Here is a 22,396-nt window from a genome sequence, read left to right as displayed (position 1 = left end):
CTTACCTCACAATTACAATAGGAAAAAATATACATAAGAATTTAGCCTTACTTCACAGCTTTGCCACTGGTTTGGGATGCTTGGTCGAAACTTCTGATCACAAACAACCTTCCTCATTTCCTCTATTGAGGGATCTGAAGGCACCATGTCATAAAAAGGCAACTGATACTCCTCAACAATTCCTATAAGAAATTTGCACATTAAATTTCCCAGTGTGAATAATAAACAAAGATGCTTACTTTGAAATAATTTATTAGTTAAGTCTTCTAGGCACAAATGGTAACATGGGAAACTAGAAAGTCAGGTCTATTAAAATTATGCATCACTATAAAATTAAATATATAAGCTGGCATGGCTCAGTGGTTGAGCATCAACCTATGAACCAGGAGGTCACAGCCCGATTCCCCGTCAGGGCACATGCCCGGGTTGTGGGCTCGATCCCCACCCCAGGGTGGGGCATGTAGGAAGCAGCCAATCAATGATTCTCTCTCATCATTGATGTTTCTATCTCTCTCTCACTTTCCCTTCCTCTCTGAAATCAATAAAAATATTTTTAAAAATTTAAATATATAAGTTTAAAATTTTCAGTTGAATAGCTATTATATACATTTATAAATTTTTTATTTAAATTTTTTGTTGTCACTATTGCAGATGTCCACCATTTCCACCCCTCTGACCACTTGCACCCAACCCCCACTCTCCTCCCTTTGCCCTCACCACACTATTATCTGTGTCCATGGGCTATTTTTAATATGTTCTTTAACTAATCCCTTCACCTTCATAAAAATTTATGTAATCTTGATAATTACATAAATTTTAGACAAAAATTATATAATTATTTTATATAATACTATTATATAACTATCTACTACATATTATATGTAATTTAATGTAAATATATTAAATTTATATAATTTTGTTATATAAAATATAATTTATAGTATGAAAAGTCTATAAATTTTTATTTACATATCATTCTACTGTGCAATTCAGAAAAAAATAACATCTAATTATAAAATTTATAGCATGGCCTTATTGCTATGAGTGAAGTATATTTCTCTATTAAATAACTTTTTCAAAATAAAATAGGTTTCTTTTGTAAAAATTGTTAGGCAATCTTTTAAGAGCTGAATTTCTTACATTTGAATTTTAGAACCTCTATAACTAAGAATGTTCCAAAGAAGTAAGCAAAGTATTTGAAGATGGATGGTTTAACATGAAGGTTAATATGTAAAGAGTCTCAAATACTTAGACAAAGACTAAACCTTAGTTATCAGATTAGTACTTGAATTCAAGAATTTATTGATGAAATCATTTGAATTAACTACAGTTCTTTTAATTTAAAACATTTAAGATGTGTCATAATATTGGAAAATGAACTTTAAATTGTGTTAATAGTACATTACTATTCTGACAGTTGAAGAAAATTTAAGGACAAAAACCGAAAAGCAAAGCTAGACAAATATGTTTGAATCTTGATATTTACCAAGCACTGTGCTAAGCCCTTTAGATGTTTTAACTAATCATTCCTCAAAACCACTGACTAAAGAAAGTGCTATATTATTCCTATTTTACAAAACAAGGAAACTGAGGCACAAAGAGAGTCGTGAGGTTGCTGAAGGTCATACAGCTATTAGTGGCAGATCTGGAACTCAGCCACAGGCTCAGGGTTTCCAGTGTAGTTACAGTGCTTCTAGAAATAGTTTAATCTTTCTGAATGTTTTATTATCTCGTCAGTGAATACAGGGGGAACGTATGTTTCCTCATTCAAACACAATTTTAAGTTTTTCTCTTTTTTTAAATGAGATTGATGTAAGGTAAAATGAGATCAATACAAAATGCAAAAAGTTGGTAGTGGTTAAATAAGGACAGCTCTTTCATTGAATGTTTATCTGAGTTTGCTCTGTGCTAAAAGCTTCACCTGAATTAACTGAATTAATCCATTACATCCTCCAAGCCAGTGGGGTCCGTTTTATCATTTCTTCATTTCACCATTGGGGAAAGTGATACCAAGTAACGTGCCTAAAGTCAGATGTTCAGGAAGTTGTTAAACCAAGGTTTAGCCCTAAATCTGTCTCACTTGAAAGATAAGACTCTAAACCATTTAATCCCAGTATTTACTTTCTCCCACTGATGAAACAGTCCCATCAGACTGCATTGGTAGGGTTTCATTCTCTCAAAGTCTTCCTCTCATTATTCATCTCTAACTGCTGGGAGCAATAGAGTCAGGAGTTAGTCTTGGCTCACCTCTGACCTCCACTTTATACCCCACACATTCCTCATCACAGGAAAGAAAAGAATAAGAAAAGTCTGAGAATCAGAAGACTTCATTTCAAGTCCTGTGGCCTTGGCAAGCCATTTCACTTCTTTGGATTTCATTTCTGGTATAAAATAGGGATATAGCTAATGGCATACAAACTCGAGTAAAAATTTCAAGTGCTTCGCTAAGTATCGTTATGAAAATCAGAATTATCAGGAGAACTGTCACCCCCACATAAGCGGTAATCATAATATAAAATCTCCCATTATGTGCAGGACACTCTACCTTTGCCACTTAAAATATATGCCAATAGGTATTCTCTTAACTAGTAAGAAATCATTTAATATAGTGCTTAGAAAAAAAGAACATCGTATCTCGTATTCAGAACATCAAAGAAAAGCAGACAGAAAGAATATGCCCAACATCTTACCTCCAACTGAACACCTTCTGGCTATTTCCCAATAAACCAGACCAACAGAATATATGTCAGCGCGTTTGAAGGACTCAAAGATATTCACATTCATTGTATCATCAAGCATTTCAGGGGCCATATACCTTCAAAACATGCACATGTCAGATTCTGTGTATGGCTTTATAGCAGTCCAGCAAAACATAATCTTACTAAATCCTGATACAAAATATAAGTGAAGATAGCTTACATCAGTTTTACAGGTGGATCTGAACCCTGTACTATAACAGAATAAAATTGAATAATAGTTATTGACTCGACCATCATTTAAAAAATATTTTTAATAGAACGAGGGGTCATCCCCCTCAGTATTAAAGCATGTGTGCTGGAAAGCACAAGCCGGAGTGGATTCAGTAAGCACAACACTCAATAGGAGAGACGAAACTCAATTTCCACCAGTAGCTCCTTGCCAAGGAAAGCTCCTTGAGGGCAAAGAGTAGGTTTTATTCATGGTGGGCCCAGTCCTCCAACACAGAGCTCAGCAGTGTCCCACAATAATCTGTTCTGAATGGACACACTGGCTCCAAGAAACATATACTAGTACATTTTATATTGGCTCCAACAAAATTACAGTCTTATCTAACAGGACTAAACCAAAGTAATATACAGTTTCTGAGACCTGACTGAGCCTAGCGAGCTGTCCTAGGGAGATTACGAGAACTACTCAGAGTTTTCAGGTGAGGGTGCAACACGCTCCCAAACTCTTTTAAAAGTTTCAGATCCCAGGGAATCTGGCATCCAAGGCTCCCCTGAGGGCCCCTAATGTGGGGACAGTCCGATGGGCAAAAGTCAAAGCTCGCTTTTTATAAGGAAAAGAAAGGAGGCCCCATAGGGCTGCCCAGTCTGAATAAACTGTCTTGAAGTGTTTCTGGGGCCTCATTCAAGTCTCCCAGGAACCAAGTGGAGGACTCAGAGGGACTGGCCTGGACTCTCAATTATGGCCTGGAGGTCGACTATGCCAGCTTAGAAAGTCTCCTTTCTCAAGGGCCTTTAACAGCTCCAGGAAATGTTTGGGTTGTTTCTCATTTCAAGGTCAAGAAACCTGGGAGGATGCCAAAGGGGCACAGAGCCTGAAATACAAATAAAAGGAAATGAAGCATGCTGACCCCATGGTCACAGGCTGGCCACAACAAGAAAACACCGGACGTCCCACTGCAAATGGGGCCGTCCTACACATGTGTGCTATACTTGATAATATCATGCCTGCTCTTAACTCTCAGAGATTCTGTTCCTAGAATGTGGGAACTGTGTCCAAACTCATCATCAATTTGGGAGACTTAAGGTTAAATGCAACTATGGGTAAATGCAGAAGTTGTTACAGAACATTTTCAAATACTGAGAGAACACAATAGTGCATATATGTAAGCATTATGCACAGTCCTCACCTCTCTAGTCCACTATATGGATTCGTATCTGTTGTTTAGAATCTGAACTTGTAGAACTAGCCCTGAGTTTCAGTTCATTTGTGAGGTATAAAGGCTTTGGAGGACATTGTTTTCCTCTTTTCTGTAGGAAAATATGTTCTCAGAATGTGACACACTACGAACAATATACCACCATCTCCTTCACCAAGCCTCTCCTCTGGCCAACTGGCTACTTTCTGTATGACCAAATGCCAACTCCCCTTGCTTTATAACCATTGTGCCACTCATTTCTCAGTGACCCAGAGAAGACTTTTTTGTTTTCTTGGGCCTAATGATTTCCCATTTGGACCTCTGCCCCTGTCCCTACACACATCCCGGACATTCATGTGTACGGGACAATCATAAGTCTTAGTGTGCTGCCAAAGTAAGTTGGCTTACCTTTTGGTTCCCACTTTAGGGTTCTGAGGTATGTCAATAGTGTTCAGTATGGAATCGTGCTTCACAGCTAATCCAAAGTCTGCTATGGCACAAGTTTCACATTTTTTCACTAAGATATTCTTTGATTTTATATCTCGATGAGCAATGGCAGGTTTGCCTGTGAAGGATGAGACAAGCATATTCACTTTTGTCATTACTGAAGACTGAATCTCTCTAAAAGGAATTATTTTGAAGACTTGGCTCAAATGTCGCCTAAAAGAGGTCTTCTCTGACCACCCATTCTTCAGCCCAAGTCATTCTCCATCAGAGTACCCCATTTTGCCTTCTTTATAGCTCATATCACTATTTCATATGTCTTACTTATTCATATATATGTTTAATTATCTGCCTCTCCCAACTAGACTGTACACTGCATAAGGGCAGAGATTGTGTCTTAGTCATCACCGTGCCCTCAATGCTTAGATTACTAGGTCACATTTAGTAGCCACTCAGACATGTTTGCTGAATGAACAGCAAAGAATTAGCATTGCTATGTACACATGAAAACACAGCAAATATTCTCTTACAAAACAAGTTTCAAACGTCTACGATCCTAGATGAACTGTTCTCAAATGTGGCCCGAAGATCCCTGGGGGTCCTCGAGACTGTTTTTCAACTATATGTCCGTGCGATGTCACCTTTTCTTCCCATACTTCAAACAAAGCAACATGTTGGAACAGATTGAATGAAGAACAGGCATGAAAATCCAGACATTACACCAGCCATTAAATAGGTTTGCAGAAATGTAAAACAAAACCATAATTTTTACTAAACTGGTTTTTGCCTTATAAAAAATTCTGTGAATTTTTTAAAATTATGTCATTTATGCTAATATTTAATTATTGTTATTTTAGGTAAATTAGTATTTTTCAATTTCTCAGTTTTAGTTCTAATATAGTAAATATTAATAGATATAATTCACAGGCAAAAAAATCTTTGGGGAGTCCTCAATCATTTTTAAGAAATCAAAAGGATCATGAATCCAAATTTGAGAACCAGTACTCTGACTGAACTAATGACTTTCTAGAGCCAATATTCTATTAATTCAGTAAACAGAAAAGAAATGTTATTATGGATGATATACAAAATGACAAGTATGTAGATGATAGTTGGTTCTATCATGACAAAATCTTCAGCTTTATAAAGTACTTTTAGTGTTTCTTTACATTTGATAACTGTAATAAAATAAAATACAACTAAATACTAAAATACAACATAGTATTCCTCCATGGGCAGCGTGGCTCAGTGGGTAAAGCATCAGCCTGTGGACCGGAGGGTCATGGGTTCAATTCCTGGTCAAGGGCATGTACCTGTGTTGCAGGTTTGATCCCTGGCCCCAGTTGGGATGCTTTTGGAGGCAACCAATGATGTGTCTCTCTCACATCAATGTTCTCTCTCTCTCCCCCTCTTCCATTCTACTCTCTAAAAAAATCAATGGAATAAATATTCTGGGGTGATGATTAACAAAAATAAATAAATAAAATACAACTTAGTGTTCCTATCTTCATATTTAAGGAGAAAAACTGGGAAATAAAATACCTACCTTGTGTACCAACAATCTCCATGTGAAGGTGGGCCAGACCACTAGCTATGGAAAGTGCCAGTCTGATCATCCCAGCCACGGTCACTACGTTTCTATTCAAATAGTCATACAAGGAGCCCTGTTCATGATATTCCAGGACAAGCCAAAGTTGCGTCCAAGTTCCATTATCTAACAGGAAAAAATTGGGGTGCTGTAAATATATGTTGAAAAAGAAGCCAAAAGTTTTTAGCAAATGTCAGTGCGTCTAGTAAATCTGTATTATTAACAAAGCAAAGTTAATTCCTTCATGGATAATGCTGACGGTTCGAATTTGTAAAGTAAAAAGTCTGAAGGAGTTCCTGAAGATGTTGATATATTATAATCTGTTATATGTTCCCACCATAGCTATAGGAAGCTGCGAGGCAGTGATTCTAACTGAACAACTTTCTTATTCCATTGATATTTGCCAGTGATAGCAACCACATTATAGGAGAAACTACTGAGAGATGCATTTAGGCTCAGTGTTGTGTTATAAATTTCTCTTGAGATTTTAAGAAACATTGTACCAATAAAAAATAGAAATATAAAAAATTTACACAAAGTATTCATACTGCCATAGGAGCTCTAACATTCTAAGAATGCTAATATTACTTACCTTTCTAATATGAAGTTGATGATTTCCCCCAAATATTGTATATTAAGAGCCAAATACAATAACTAGACATTTTCAAATAGTTCTCCCCCATTTAACCAAAAGCTAATCAAGCTTATAAAAGATTGTTAGCAGAAGAAAAAACCAGCCTAAGTCTTCTTTAGGTATTATAGTCCCTAGAGTTAGCTTTAGCTTTCAGGATAAAGTGTCTACAATAGCCCTGGGCATTCCTGACCAGTTCTGATGCTCAGAGAAACAAAACTATAAAAAAATCATTGCTAAGGACTTTTTCTACCTAGTGTTAAGTACAAGAGCTCCTCTTTATCCAAGCATTTAATTTCCAAAGCTGGTAGTGAAAACACTTCCTAACAATGAAAAAAATAAACATAACATCATAAAGTTTACTAATAAACTGACCTTATATAAAACTAACCCTTACTCACACCTCTCTCCCAGCTTAACACCAGTGGCTATCTTTGCCTTCTCACATCAATGTCTTTGTCAGACAGTTGACTAAAAAGTGAAACTGTAAGTGTTACAAAAAATACAAAAATGCATGATGATGAAAGTGATGTTAGAGACCATTTGGAATCAGGCACAAAGCTACTGACAAGGAAGCCACTGACAGAGGTAGACCAGTAACGGAAGAAGAGAAAATCAAGAATGATCTTTCTTGTGCAAATGATCTTTCTTGTTTTATAATCCAATAAACATCATGATTAAATTAGCCCATCAAGATGATCCATATAACTATAAGTCATTACTGCTTTCACCACATTCTAATTAATCTAACCAGTAGGTAGTTTAACTCAACATTAGGAAGGAAAAGAATTTCTTAACAGCTTAACAAGAAATGTTTCATTTTCAATAGGCTGGATATATTTTCAAAGAATATGTAGTTAAGAATTTGGAAAGCATCTTTTATTTCTTTTTAATTTATCTTTATTGTTGACTAGAGGCCCAGTGCACAAATTCATGCACCAGTGCGGTCCCTCGGCCTAGCCTGAGGGATCATGCTTAAACTGGCTCTCCGACATCCCCTGAGGGGTCCCGGATTGAGAGAGTGCACAGGCCAGGCCGAGGGACCCCACCGGTGCACGATTGGGGCCGGGGAGGGATGTGGGAGGTTGGCCAGCCGGGGAGGGACTGCACGGGAGGGCTCCACAGCCAGACCCCAGTAGCAAGCTAACCTACAGGTTGGAGCATCTGCCCCCTGGTGATCAGTACACATCATAGCAACTGGTTGACTAGTCAACTGTCTGCCCCCTGGTGGTTAGTGCACGTCACAGAGAACAGTTGAGTGGCCTTAGCATATCATTAGCATATTATGCTTTGATTGGTTGAATGGCCGACTGGACAACCAGACACTTAGCATATTAAGCTTTTATTATATAGGATAGTATTACAGATGTCCCTTTTTTTTTCCCATTGACCACCTCCACCTGGCACCCACCCATCCCAGGCCTTCACCACATTATATTGTCTGTGCCTAGGGGCTATGCATATCTATAATAATAAAAGCATAATATGCTAATTAGACTGGACAGCCAAAAGACATTACAGACATCCTTCCAGATGACCTTCTGGATGAAGCCGTGGCTGCGAGGGCCGAAGCAAGCCACCATGGCTGCAAGGGCTGAGCCCCTTGCATGAATTTCATGTATCGGGCCTCTAGTATGCATATAAGTTTCCTGGAAGAATCTTTCTTTAAAGCTCATCTTGGCTTTACACAGTTTTTCTCTAGCAAACCAGATAAGATAAATCATCAGCAAATGTAATCATGGCCAAAATGTATAATAACCTAAGTTTCTCTTTTGCCATGTAATTAATAATGAATACTTTCATGACCCAGATTATCTATATATATAAAAGCCTAAGCTACCAACCAAACGACCGAACAACCAGTCACTGTGATGCACATGGACCACCAGGGGGCAGATGCTCAACACAGGAGCTGACCCCTGGTGGTCAGCGTGCTCAGCTGACCAATGGGTGCCAGACTCCGGGCTCATGGCTGGCAAGCACAGCTGCGGCGGTGCGAGCCTCTCCCGCCTCCAAGACAGCGCTACTGAGCCACTGTAGTGGCAGGTGCAGAGGGGCCGGGATGAGCAGGAGCAGTGTGGCCTCCAGCCCAGGCTCAGGCTCCTCCATGGCCGCCTGCCACTTCGCGCACTACTACATCCCTCGGGGGGTGTTGGACTGCCAGTTTCGGTTTCGGCCCAATCTCCGCAGGCCAGCCAACATCCCCCGAGGGGTCCCGGATTGCAATAGTGCGCAGGCCAGGCTGAGGAACCCCACTAGTGCATGAATCCATGCACCAGGCCTCTAGTATTATATAAAAATAATCATAGATTTTTAATTTTTGTAGGTATTGGTAGGTACCTGATATCCACAGATAATTTGCTTTTTTTAGCTAGAGGTTACAATCTCTACCTCCCAAACTTCTTTATGTATTACTGAATCGAATAAAAACCAATGGACTGAAGATACGCTCACCTTTGTTCCCTGTTCCCCTTTAAGAAAACTAATGCACAGTTAAATAAATAAAAGCTATGCAAAAAAAGAAAAGAGAGCATAGGTAATCTACAAACTTTATATCCAGTCCCTGATTGCTCAGGGATATATACAATATTTTTTAAGTATTATTTAAATACCAGAAAGTTGATGCTCTGTCTTGTTCCACAAAACTCAAAAAGTGATACTGTTTGGTGCTGTTAATGTTAAAGGTCAAGATATAAATCATACTCAAAGTACATCAATAGAAAATCTCACTGAAATTGTCTTGCTTGCAGCCATTCCCATAATGGTCACAGAAAGCTTGCATCCTGGAGTTTAAGCTTGTTGCACAGACGAAAACTATAGTCCTGGCAAAGGTGAACATTCAACTAGCATTCATTGATATATTTGTATCAATTATCAAAATACTGAAGTATTTCTGTCCTGATTAGCTAAGAGCTACTATTGAAAACTCCCAGTGACATTCCTTTCCCCTGGACACTCAAAGCGGCCCCAACCCCAACCCCTACCCCCACCAAGATGCCTCCAGATCTCTTCATGATCCACCAACCACAGGGATAAAAAACCAGCATGGCAGGATTCTCCAAGGATTCTGTTCCAGTTGAAATTTCTGATCTGATTGGGAAGTTCACCAGTCATCAAATATTTAAAATGTCAACCTGGCTACAGTGTCATCATCATTTCATATGACAAGTTTGCTCTTTGCCCTGCTTTATTGTATGGTTACGCACGTGTATCTATGGAGAAGAGAAAGGATTTTTTCTTTTCTCAATAAATAAATTAGACTTTTATGTAGACTTTATTAAAATAAAAAGATGATTTATTCTCATCTGATAATAGACATAAACACTTTCTTTGCTGAAACCGATTAGATTGAAAATACCTTTGTTGTCAGCAGCAATGAAACCAAGGACATTCTCGTGTCTCAGCATCACCGTCTGGTAAATTTCTGCCTCGCGAAACCAGGATCTTTCATCTCTGGAGGAGAATATTTTCACAGCCACGTCTTCCCCACACCATCTTCCATGCCAGACCTCACCAAATCGGCCTTTTCCTACAATCTCCTGGAGGATAATCGTCCTGGCAATTGTTCTCTGAACCAACAGAGGTAACCCTAACCGAAGAAAAGATGGGATGGAGGGTGAAGAACAGTAAGTGCCAGAAAAGAACTGTCAGAATGACCGGTATTTTCACACAAAAAGGCCAAAATTTAAGCACTTTAATAATTTTATTGATGAAGAAATAAGCACCTTTATACCAAAACTTTAATGTCAAAGCATGCTAAAAACATATTCCAAATTCTTAATATGACTTTCTCTTCTCCTATTCACAAATACAAATTTCTTAGACATAGCCTGCTGCTGCAGATGTCTGATCTTTCTAGAAGTGCTGCTGAATTCCCTGATTTGTACATTAAAGCCAGTCAGATTACTAAGTACACAAAAGTATAAGAAATGCTGTTAGCCTTTAAAATAAAATATATTGGTTCCTAGTACAACTGGGAATGCAGAAGAATTCTTTGAGAATTTTTTTTAAAACAAATTATAATTGGAAAGTGAAGAATCAAATTCAACAATCAAGTAAGATAATCATGTTATCTAAAAGCAAGATGCAATGATAGAAAATATCAAATGGATATTTTCTGCAGAATAAAAGACATCAAAGAAAATATATTCTAAGTGCATGTAAAATATTTAGATTCTTTGAATCAATAATTCTACCTCTACAATTCTATCCCAAAGATTCAATGTAATTGCAAAATTTCTGTCAAAATGTTTAACATATTATTATTTATAGGAAAAATAAGGAAAGGTGTCTGATAATAGAAAATTATTAAATACTAGAGGCCCGTGCAGGGGTCAGGGGGAAGGGGGGGATCTCCTCAGCTCGGCCTGCACCCTCTCGCAATCTGGGACTGCTGGCTCCTAACAGCTCGCCTGCCTGCCGGCCTGATTGCCCCTAATTGCCTCTGCCTTGGCCCCCCGCTGCAGTGGCTTCGTCTGGAAGGACGTCCTTAGTCCGGAAGGTCGTTTAGCTATCAGGTCTAATTAGCATATTATGCTTTTATTATTATAGATAGTGCAGAGATTAATAGCACAAATAAGAAAAACCTGGCTTCACATTTCAGCTGTGCCACATGGTAACCATGGGCAAGTTATTGAACTTCTCTAATTTTTGGCTTCCTTGTCTGAAAAACAGGAGGTAATAGTATCCCTCATCTCATAGGGATACTATGAGAATTAGCAAGCATGGTAAGCTCTTAGCACAGTATCTAGCATATTACACACTCAGTAATAGTTAGTCCTTAATATTATGTCTTAGGTCAAATTACTCAGAGCCAATAATAATGATGCTGCTTACGAAGAGGTATGTCCTAATGATTTGGTTAAATGCTTTTGCTGTGTTAAATAAAATAAGCACAGTAAATTCTATCCATTTAAGTAAGTGTACCCAGCTATTCAAACTATGCACAGGGAAAAGACTGAAAAAGGAGATATACTAAATGCTACTTCTATTTAGTGGCATCAAAGGGAACTGTGATAGGCTTCTTTCTAATATTGTACATTTTCTTAATTTCTACAGTGGGTATATGTCTCTTATAATTAGAGAAAAACAGATAAAGAGTTTACAGTAGAATTTAATCTAGAGAGTCATGTGCAGTTGTTGTCACTGTGCTCGATAGTGGGGAAACCCTCAGAGTAACAACTGCGCAAGCTCCGGAGGACTCGCCTCTGCTCCTGAGATGAGCCAAGGTGTATTCACATGTTCTCATTCTCATGAGAACCACCCACTATGGCTAAATAAGCACAGACTGTAAATTTGCTATTATGGGTCTCAACAATTAGTCACAAAGCCCCACAGCCATAAAGTTCTTCTTAGATCATCTGATTCAACTTATTCATTTTAGGAAAGAGAGAATGGTGGGGGGGGGGGGGGGGGGGGTGGCGCGCAGTAATCACGAAGCGGCCCCGGAATAAGCTGTTAGTGGGGAGGCAGATTTACAACTAAACCACTGGTCTCCAGTCCAGATCAGGGGTGGGCAAACTTTTTGACTCGAGGGCCACAATGGGTTCTTAAACTGGACCGGAGGGCCGGAACAAAAACATGGATGGAGTGTTTGTGTGAACTAATATAAATTCAAAGTAAACATCATTACATAAAAGGGTACGGTCTTTTTTTTTTTTTTTTTTTTTTTTTTTAGTTTTATTCATTTCAAATGGGCCGGATCCGGCCCACAGGCTGTAGTTTGCCCACGGCTGGTCCAGATTCTTGCTTTCTCACCATTTAGTGCAGTGGTTCTCAACCTTCTGGCCCTTTAAATACAGTTCCTCATGTTGTGACCCAACCATAAAATTATTTTTGTTGCTACTTCATAACTGTAATGTTGCTACTGTTATGAATCATAATGTAAATATCTGATATGCAGGATGGTCTTAAGCGACCCCTGTGAAAGGGTCGTTCAACCGCCAAAGGGGTCGCGACCCACAGGTTGAGAACCACTGATTTAGTGGCTAAGATGCATTTCTCCCCTGCTGGGAAGATTGCTAGCAGCAAACTATATGGGCTATTTTTGTAGGCTACAGTCAGTTTTACCATTTGACCACACACAATAAAAGTTGTACTAACAATTATTAAACCAAATCTCAACCTCAATCATCTCTCTCCTACCTTCCCCGACATGCACACACATACTCACAAAAACATCACCACCAACAATCGTTACCAACAACAATGCAACAATATTTGGTTAGAGAACTAGATAAGCCAATGCTTTCAAACTGAAAATTGATCAAGCACCCAATCAGTGCCACACACCAGGGACAAAGTAAGACATGACCTAAGGTACTCAGTACAGCAATTAAGTTGAGACTGTAAAACTAAATGAAAGTTGCCTTGGTATCATTCAAAGCAGCCCCCCAAGATAATCTAATTCTTGGGTTGTCCACTTAGAAATTTCATTTGAAGATACATGGATGTTGTTTCTCCTCCTGGTTCATTTTATTCTTTTTCATGGGGGTTGTAGGAGCGGATGCCTGTCTGATGGGACATGTCTGATGGAACATGGCACCTTCATGTCACCGTCAGACAGAAGTGCTCTATCATGAGAGCAAAGCAGCAGCCTATCCAGTCTCTTAGAAGCCACTGAGACACTGTCCACTCTCAGAGACAGCCCAGGAACACAGCGGTCCATGTTCCTCTCTCGCAGGCATTACATCTCTTTGAAATTGGTCCCTGACCAGGTCAAGGATAAGCTTCACAATTTTTGTTTCTCAGCACTTAACAAAGTTGCCTCTCGTTTAAGATCACCGGCCAATTAAAAGAAGTAGAACCGCCGATCCCCTCTGCAGGGAGGGATGGGGGAGGGAGCTTTTGTGGCAGAAGCCTTGCTGCAGACAAACCAGCTCTGCTTATGAAAGGCAGTGCTGCCCTCACTTACTTTAGCCAGTGGCCACTGCCAAGGACGTATATGCAGCTGGCCTAGGGGAACAGTGCCTAAAGCTCTTTCGAATTGTGCATTACAAAAGTCATCCCTGCACGGGTACATTTACAGCTTTCTTTTTAGGATAACCTAAAGAGGAGAGAGTCCAGCAATCAGTAAATCCAGACTCGGGTTTAGAGACGCACAGAAGGAGCAAAAAAACTGAATGTTAGTTTTTCATTGTATGTCCTGGCTGATGACTACTTTGTTAAGTTAAATATACAGTCTCCAGTTATAAAATCTCTAGAGCGTTTATTTGAAAGGAAAATCCTTGGTCATATTAAACATATTCAGAGTTGCTCCAAAATACACATTTCAACCTAACACGGGTGAACTGAAATGTCTGGGTGGTAATTAAGTAGACGGTTATTTAATCACTTGAACCTCGTGAAGAAATTATTTAAGGTTCCAAGGAACTTGGCACAAATCAGAGCTCTCTGTGCACATATTCTGTGCCTACACTGTTGCCAGCGCTCAAAATATTAGGGCACAATGGGCCCCAAAATGTAATACTCGGGGAAGAAAAAAGTAGTGAACTGAACAAGTTTTACTTTTAAAGAAAGAATACCATCTTTCTAGGCAATAACTTGATTTGGATTTCAGTTTTATAAACTTTGTCGTTTGGAGACACGTTGCCAATGCTCCTCCCCTGGACATACGCCACCTAATCTGTGCAGTGAGGGTGTAAACGTTGAGATGTTGGTCAGTGAGAGGGCAGGCAATCTTGCCCCAGAAGCAGCCAACTACCTGGGTTCCCTGGGTGACACGATCAGGCCTCTCTTTTCTGGACTCTGTGGTAAGTGCATAGCTATATCATATTACATATGATGCTCATATAGATGCCAGTGCCTCTCTCTCATTTACCCCTGTTAACTGTGCCTGTCTGTGTGCTCCTTGAAATATGTTCGGGGTCATCATCCTTAATAATCCTTCCAAAGCAAGGGGAGATGCAGGGGCATCTGACATGGCTCAGCTAGCTTCACCCTAGTCCACATTTCGGCAGCACCGCATGCTGACAGGATTTCTGGACGTGTACATGAGGGCAGGGAGCCTGCTGCCCCTTCGGGAGTTTGTTATCACGGGGAACCTCTGCTCTATCACCAGAATCCCACAAAGCCCTCAGACGCTTTGTGCTACGAGAAAGGCTCATTTAGGCCAGAACACAGCCCTGTACTTGAGTTGTGTCAGCAGGTCCTGGAGTTCCATTAAAGAGGAAGAGAATTATCATACAACCTCAGCAGCAAAAGCCAGCACACCAATGCTCTGCTCTTCCCTTTCATCTTTCGTTTCTGTGCTTTAAGAACATAGTCTTGATTTTAATTTCAGGTCAGCTCCCTGGGAACTTCCCCCACACATCCTAGGGGTACCTACAGATTCAGAAGACCTTCATAACCACAAGTGAAGGTGCTCTGAGTACATCACTTTGCATAACTGAGTTCTCTTGCTCAGAACTCAGCTCCTTAGATACAGTAACTCCTTTGTGCACATGAACCATTACCAGGAGAGCAACAATTTTTCTTCCTCATCATAATGGAGAGGGGAGAGCAGAGAGACTCTTTCATGCTTCAGGAATTCTGAAGGACTGCCAGAATGAGAATCTGAATACCTAAAGGCTCAAAAGCCAACAGAAAAGACTTCATTCTTTAGGCCATGACAGTTTTTTCTCTTCTTCTAATCCTAAAATTAACTTCTATGTCAGAACTTAGCATGGACCAGATCAAGCATTTGAAATGACAGAATTCATACTGGGGCCCTTTTTTGTTAAAAATTGTTTTTACTGGTTTCTTTACTTTTTAAACCTCACCCAAGGATATGTTTTTATTTATTTTAGAGAGAGAAGAGGAAGAGAGAGAAACATTTATCGGTTGCCTCCCATACACACCCCAGCTGAGGATCAAACCTACAACTTTTTAGTGTACTAGTATAGGACAATGCTCCAACCAACTGAGCCACCTGGCTAGGGCTGTTTTTATTTATCTATATATATAAAAGCCTAAGTGACCAAATGACTGGTCAGTATGATGCGCACTGACCACCAGGGGGCAGATGCTCAACACAGGAGCTTCCCCCTGGTGGTCAGTGTGCTCCCACAGCAGGAGCACCACTCAGCTGACAGATGGGCGCCAGACACTGGGCTCATGGCTAGTGAGCGCAGCTGCAGCAGCCGCGAGCCTCACCCACCTCTACAACAGTGCTACCAAGCAGTGGCGGCAGGTCAGCAGGGCCAGAATGAGCAAGAGCAGCGTGGCGCCTGGCCCGGGCTTGGGCTCCTCCCCGGATTGCCGGTTTCAGCCACATCCCCCAGGTGGCCTGCAGGGATCGGGCCTAAACCAGCAGTCCGACATCCCCCGAGGGGTCCCATATTGCAAGAGAGCACAGGCCAGGCTGAGGGACCTCACCAGTGCACACATCCCTGTACCGGGCCTCCAGCATTTAAATAAGAGTTTCCTTACTTAAGAAATGGACCACGGGCACATACCAGATCCGGATCCAGAGGCGGTCACATCGTAAATCAGATCTTTCAGAGTTTTCCCAGCATTTACCAGGTTGCATTCAGAGAGGGGCTCCTCCACATTCGGCCTCTTTTTCTTCCTGTTGCTACACTGTCGACCTTGGCATGCCCAGATGCTCAGCACTGCCGCCACGGACAGCAGGCACACTGGCACAGTAATAACAACGGTCAGCTCCATGGGTCCAAGTTTGGGGACATTTGGTGAGGCTGCAGTTTAAAAAGAACATGACCATAAATCAACCCATTTAAAATATTTTAGAAACTGGAAATGTGATCACCAACATTTCACATCAATAATGTGCAGTGTACACTGATGACAGTTGACAAAGGTTTGCTGTGTTGTGTACAAGGATGGGAAAGGAGGCTGAGGTCAGGCTACAGCTAGGAATGGCTATGCCAGGTGCCAATGGAGACAGAATTAGGACCACGGAAAACATTCACACGGGGGATTCTTCCTTCCTTCCTTTCTTTCTTTCTTTCTTTCTTTCTTTCTTTCTTTCTTTTTTCTTTCTTTCTTTCTTTCCTTATTTATTTATGTTAATCCTCACCCAAGACTATTTTTCCATTGATTTTTAGGGAGAGTGGAAGAGAGGGGAAGAGACAGAGAGAAACATCAATGTGAGAGAAACATATCAATTGGTTGGCTCACACACATGCCCCAACTAGGGCCAGGGATCGAGCCTGCAACCGAGGCATGTGCCCTTGATCAGAAATAACCTGGAATCCTTCAGTCTACAGGCCAACGCTCTATCCACTGAGCCAAACCAGCGAGGGCAGGGGTCCTTTTTAAAACCTCTAAGCATTTGACATTTTTCTCCTATTTTCTCCCCATTTTCCAGCAGCCTATTCTTAGAGCACATTCATTCATAGTCATTCAAGCCACAAGTAATTACTGAGCTCCTGCAATAATTTGTTGCCACCCTTCCAGGTGTGGAGATACAGTGGTGAGAGAGACCAAATCCTTGCTCTTGTGATACTTATGTTCCACGCACCCAGCAGGAGGAGATAAGTGCTATGAAGATAAAGGAAGCAGAAGAAAGAGACAGTGTGATGGCCAGCACTACTTTAGATAGACTGATCCTAGAAGGCTGCTCTGAGAGCTACCACAGAAGGTGTCTCAGGGAAGTGTGTTCCGTCAGAGGGACAGCAAGAGTAAGGTGCTCTGAGATAGAGACCTACTGGTGTGTTCAGGACAACCTAGGCCTAGAGTGAGGTAGACCAGGAGACAGATAGAAAGAAATGGGGCCAGGGAAGAAAAAGAGAGGAAGGGCATGTGAGGTCTTACAGGCTCAAAGGACTGGGAATTGTATTCTAAGTAGAAGCTCCTGCAGGATTTTGAGCAAGTGAAATATAATCCAACTTAATATTCTGTGTGGCTGCTATGTGAAGTCACTAGGAGCACAAGAAGAGACAAATGAGAAACCTAATGAAATAATCCTGGCAGGAAATGATGGTCTTGGCTGACAACCCTATCTAAAATAGTCTTTCCTTCTCATCCCCCATTCACTCTCTATACTCTTTTCCTGTTTTATTTTAATTCCTGGATCTTACTGCCACCTGGCACATCATATATTCATTTATCTATTATTTGATTTCCTCCAAAGAGCATACGCTTCATGAAAGGAAGAACTTTGCCTGCTTTGTTCCCAACGATGTCCCATTTTACAGTGGTAGATGGTCAGTAACTAGATCTTGAATAGCAGAGTCACTAGAAGTTTTACTAGTTTTGTACTTTTATTAAGTAAAAGATAAGATTTTTCATTTCAGAAAAATAAATATGATAGTTGAAACCAAATAACATCAGGATATAATTAAATTTGGCACTTTAATTTTAAAATACATGTAGCCAATTTTTTTTAAAGTTCGTCCTATATCTAAGAAATCTTTTTAACTTAGAAAAAAACAGTGATACATGAAAAATCTATGATGTCAGATGTTGCCTGCGTTTTTCAAAGAAGTTATTTTGACACTTGAAATAAGCATGTAGTTCGTTTTTTTCACGCACTACAGACAGCCTCAGCATTAATTTAATTTTATCCTCTAGTCCTAGCATCAGGGGATGTTGATTTTTGTTTTCAATAAACCTTAGGGTATATTTAATAGAATAGGGATACATAATTCTGGAGTCTTAACCTAATTATAGGTTCTCTAACATCAAGGAGAAAAAAAAATGCAGGCTTCGGAGAGAGAGAAGCAGGTTATATGTGGCTATTGTGCCTTGAGCAAATTGCACCCTCCCCTAGCACCCCACCAGTTGCTCTGCATAGGCCAGTGAGAGGGTTATAGTTAGACATGAGGCATCGGAATCAATAGCATAACACCTGCACCTTAGAGTCTAGACAAATTACCGTGATAATGGACCTTGTGAATTAAGTCACTCCTCAGACTTCCTTCTTTGCAACTGACAACCACAGACTTATATTAAATGTAATTACATTTTACTTACCATTGCAACCAGAATATATTAATATAATTTGAAAACAATTGTTATGCAATTCTAAAGGACAAATAATCAAAATCCTCAAAATTGTGTACATAGAAGTTTCATTATAATCCTAAAAATAGTAGTCTAGCTACAACCAATGAGTAAAAGATTTAAAGCTGTTAAGTGAACTTTGGAAACAAACATAACTCATGTTCTTCTACTTTGCCTCCTGCATTTTGGCAGATCACCAGGTTGCCTTCTCCTGCGTGTCTCAGGATTCCTGTGAAATCATTAGAAGTTGTACAGGGGCATACGGGGAGAGCTTGGCCTTGAGTGTTCTTACGACAGACAAAGGGTAAGAGTTTTCTAACTTGACTTTGCTTTAGAATCATTAACCATGGCACTTGCAACTTCTGAAGTTTGCTTATAAAAGCATTATTAAGCCTTTCGCATGGATCTTTCAAATTTACATCTCAAGTTTTATCTATATGTTTATGTGCTCACAAAAGTATTCTAAGAAAGCCACAGAATACACTCGATCACTTGCAATTTACATAAACATCTATTTAAACATTTTTAAAAAATAAAATCCCACTATTGGATACATTTATATGGGTAAATTTTATTTTGATATATGTTATAAGGAACTATCAATATAAACATCACAGTTAAAAAGCTTATTGATTCCCTCATTTTAGTAAAGCTCCCTTATGCATTGCTCAGATCATCACTATGGCAACCAATAAGGAAGCAAAAGGTCAGCAACCCTGAAAATAGAATAATGCTCGAGAGAAGGCTACTGCTTTCAGGAATGTTTATTACACAAGGGTAATGTTTCTTTTTCATGTGAATAAATTTACTGATACAAGTTAGTAAGAAAAAAAGATTACTCAGCTAGAAAAATGCTAGCAACACCATCCAGAAAGACCTCCCAAAACACTGAGCAATTTTTAAAGCAAACATTTGTAAAACAGCCTTCTAAGTCAAATGTTGATTGTCATCTTCATAGGAGATAAATGAAAAAAAACTGTAGTCTACACTCTATGAGTCATGGTAAAAGGAGACAATGGTGCAGTTAAGAAGACATTTTGATAAGTTACCTCTGATTAGCATATTAATTTTACGAGCAGGTTTTACATTTTTTATCATAAGGGAACACTTATTATTTGATCATTCCCAATTTTTGAGATTGTCAATTGAGACGCATTCCCCATGGGGGGGGGGAGGATATGTTAATCCCAAAAATGAGGTCTGGGAAATGCTGCATTGCTAATTATAGTTACTTCACTCCCTAGTAATTAAATAGAAGAGGATGGGGAGCAAAAGAGAGAAAAGCACTAGTCTAGATTAGTCATAGCCTAGCTCACAAATATCTCCCTTATGTAAGTTCCACATGCATTAAACCAAGACAATGCAGAGAAAGGGAGTAGTAACAAATGAATAATTAATAATTTTATTCCTCAAGAAAACAGAGTGACACACTAAGCAATGAGAAATCTACCAAACCTTCATGATGACCATCTTTTAACCTGCCATTTTAAAGCATCTTTATATGTGGGTACCATCATTTCAAACATTTGCTTGATGGTAATGAAAATACATTTCTAATTGGTTTCTTGTTGCTTTACTAAATTGGTTCAAAGACTGGGTCCAGATGGATTGGCTTGTATAATGTTGCACCGAGGACAACTCTCTAAGGGGGATGCCAGAGAAGGTGGGCACCATCCACACCCTTGTGGCATTTAGACTCTACCAAGAAATACATGATCCAGCTAGGGGACAATTCCAAAGCAATTTTGTAAGTAAAAATATGGAGGAAACTTATTGTAAGATCAAGGGAGGTGGAAGAAAAAAATCATCATGAAGAGTTCCATTCATGATGAATCAATCCTATCTAATAAAAGAGAAACATGGTAATTAGCGTACGACCACTACCTTTCCCATTGGCTAATCAGGGCGAAATGCAAATTAACTGCCAGCCAAGATGGCAGTTAACCGCCAACAAAGATGGCGGCTAATTTGCATATGTAGCACAATGCTGGGAGGCGAAAGGGAAAGGACGGAAGAAGCCCCCTGTCACTGACGGTGATTGGAAACCCAGGGGGGGAGCTGAGAGCTGGGGGCAGGGCAAAGGCGGCCCTGGGGGCCGCCTTTGTCCTGCCCCCCAGCTGTGATCAGAGAACCAGGCGCCTTTGCCGCCCGGCCAGTGATAGTGGGAAGCAGGGGTGGAGCCAGCAATGGGAGCTGGGCAGGGACAGAGCCGGCAGTCCGGGGAGCTAGAGATCCCTTGCCCAGGCCTAAAGCCTTGGCCAAAGACCTTAGGCCTGGGCAGGGGTGGAGCCTGCAATCGTGGGGAGCTGAGGGTCCCCTACACAGACCTAACGCCTTGGCCAGATGCGTTAGGCCTGGGCAGGAGCAGAGCCTGCAACCACGGGGAGCTGGGGGTCCCCTGCCCAGGCCTAAGGCCTCGGCCAGAGGCGTTAGGCCTGGGCAGGGGTGGAGTCAGCAATCGTGAGCAGCTGGGGGTTCCCTGCCCAGGCCTATCGCCTTGGCCAGAGGCATTAGGTCTAGGCAGGGCAGAGTGGGAGATCATGGGGAGCTTGGGGTCTCCTGCCCAGGACTAATGCCTCCACCAGAGGCCTTAGGTCTTGGCAGGGGCGGTGCCAGAGATCGTGGGTAGCAGGGGCGGAGCCGGGAATGGTGGGAGCTGGGGGTCCCCTGCCCAGGCCTGACACCTCTGCCGGAGGCCTCAGGCCTGGGCAAGGGGCTGATCCGGTGATCAGCGATCGGAGGGTGATAAGGGTCAACTCCTCTGGCCGAGGCATCAGGCCTGGGCAGGGGGCAGAGCCAGCAATCGGAGGCATCAGGCCTGGGTGGGGAGTGGAGCCGGTGATTGGGGGGATATGAGGGTCCTCTTGCCCAGGCCTGAAGCCTGGGTCAGAGGCGTCAGGCTTGGGCAGGGGGTGGAGCAAACGATCAGAGGGAGATGGGGGTCCCCTGCCCAGGCATGATTCCTGGGCCAGAGTCATCAGGCCTGGGCAGGGGTCAGAGCCAGTGATCGGGGGGAGATGGGGGTCCCCTGTCCAAGCCTGACACCTCTGGCGGAGGCGTCAGGCCTGGGCAAGGGGCCGATCCTGTGATTGGAGGGTAATGGGGGTCAACACCTGAGGGCTCCCAGTATGTGAGAGGGGGCAGGCTGAGCTGAGTGACATCCCCCCCGCCCCCACACACACCCAGTGCACGAATTTCGTGCACCGGGCCCCTAGTCCAATATAAAAGAATATGTAACTAATGAGTCTAAGGAGCTAAGTCACAAACACCTTATTTTTTTGTTTGTTTTCATGTCTAATTTCAATTTGGAGTGTAAAGATCTTTTTAATTAAAGTATAGTTGACATGCGATATTATATTAGTTTCAGGTGCACAGCATAGTAAAATATGTTGTTGGTATTTTATTAGGGATTGCATTGAACTTATAGATTGCTTTGAGTAGTATGGACATTTTAAATGATGTTAATTCTACCGATTCATAAACATAGTATATTCTTCCATTTGCTTGTATTTTCCTCTATTTCTTTTTTCCAGTGTCTTGTAGTTTTCTGAGTACAGGTCTTTGGAGCACAAACACCAGTTTTATTTATCTAACACCCCCATGCAATTCTATACTCGCTGATGGCAGGCAGCCCCTCCACACCCTGCGCCTGTCCTAGCCTCCTGTG

At 41.1% G+C, this 22,396-nt stretch overlaps 1 protein-coding gene across 1 annotated transcript in view; it reads right to left on the bottom strand.

The window, feature by feature from the left end:
- The window catches only part of ACVR1C (activin A receptor type 1C), an 85,151-nt gene that overhangs the window by 7,734 nt on the left and 55,021 nt on the right, over positions 1–22,396 (bottom strand). The window contains exons 3-8 of the mRNA XM_070422949.1: positions 16,221–16,460; positions 10,145–10,375; positions 6,114–6,281; positions 4,532–4,688; positions 2,691–2,815; positions 52–182 (exon numbers count right to left, since the gene is read on the bottom strand). Coding sequence (XP_070279050.1) covers positions 52–182; positions 2,691–2,815; positions 4,532–4,688; positions 6,114–6,281; positions 10,145–10,375; positions 16,221–16,460 — 1,052 coding nt within the window. The remainder of the gene's footprint in view (positions 1–51; positions 183–2,690; positions 2,816–4,531; positions 4,689–6,113; positions 6,282–10,144; positions 10,376–16,220; positions 16,461–22,396) is intronic.

The sequence above is a fragment of the Myotis yumanensis genome, unplaced genomic scaffold (assembly GCF_028538775.1).
Source record: "Myotis yumanensis isolate MYYU_CA2020_CCGP unplaced genomic scaffold, mMyoYum1.0.hap1 SCAF_8, whole genome shotgun sequence".
NCBI classification, from domain to species: Eukaryota; Metazoa; Chordata; class Mammalia; order Chiroptera; family Vespertilionidae; genus Myotis; species Myotis yumanensis.
This window is presented reverse-complemented; position numbering and strand designations above follow the sequence as displayed.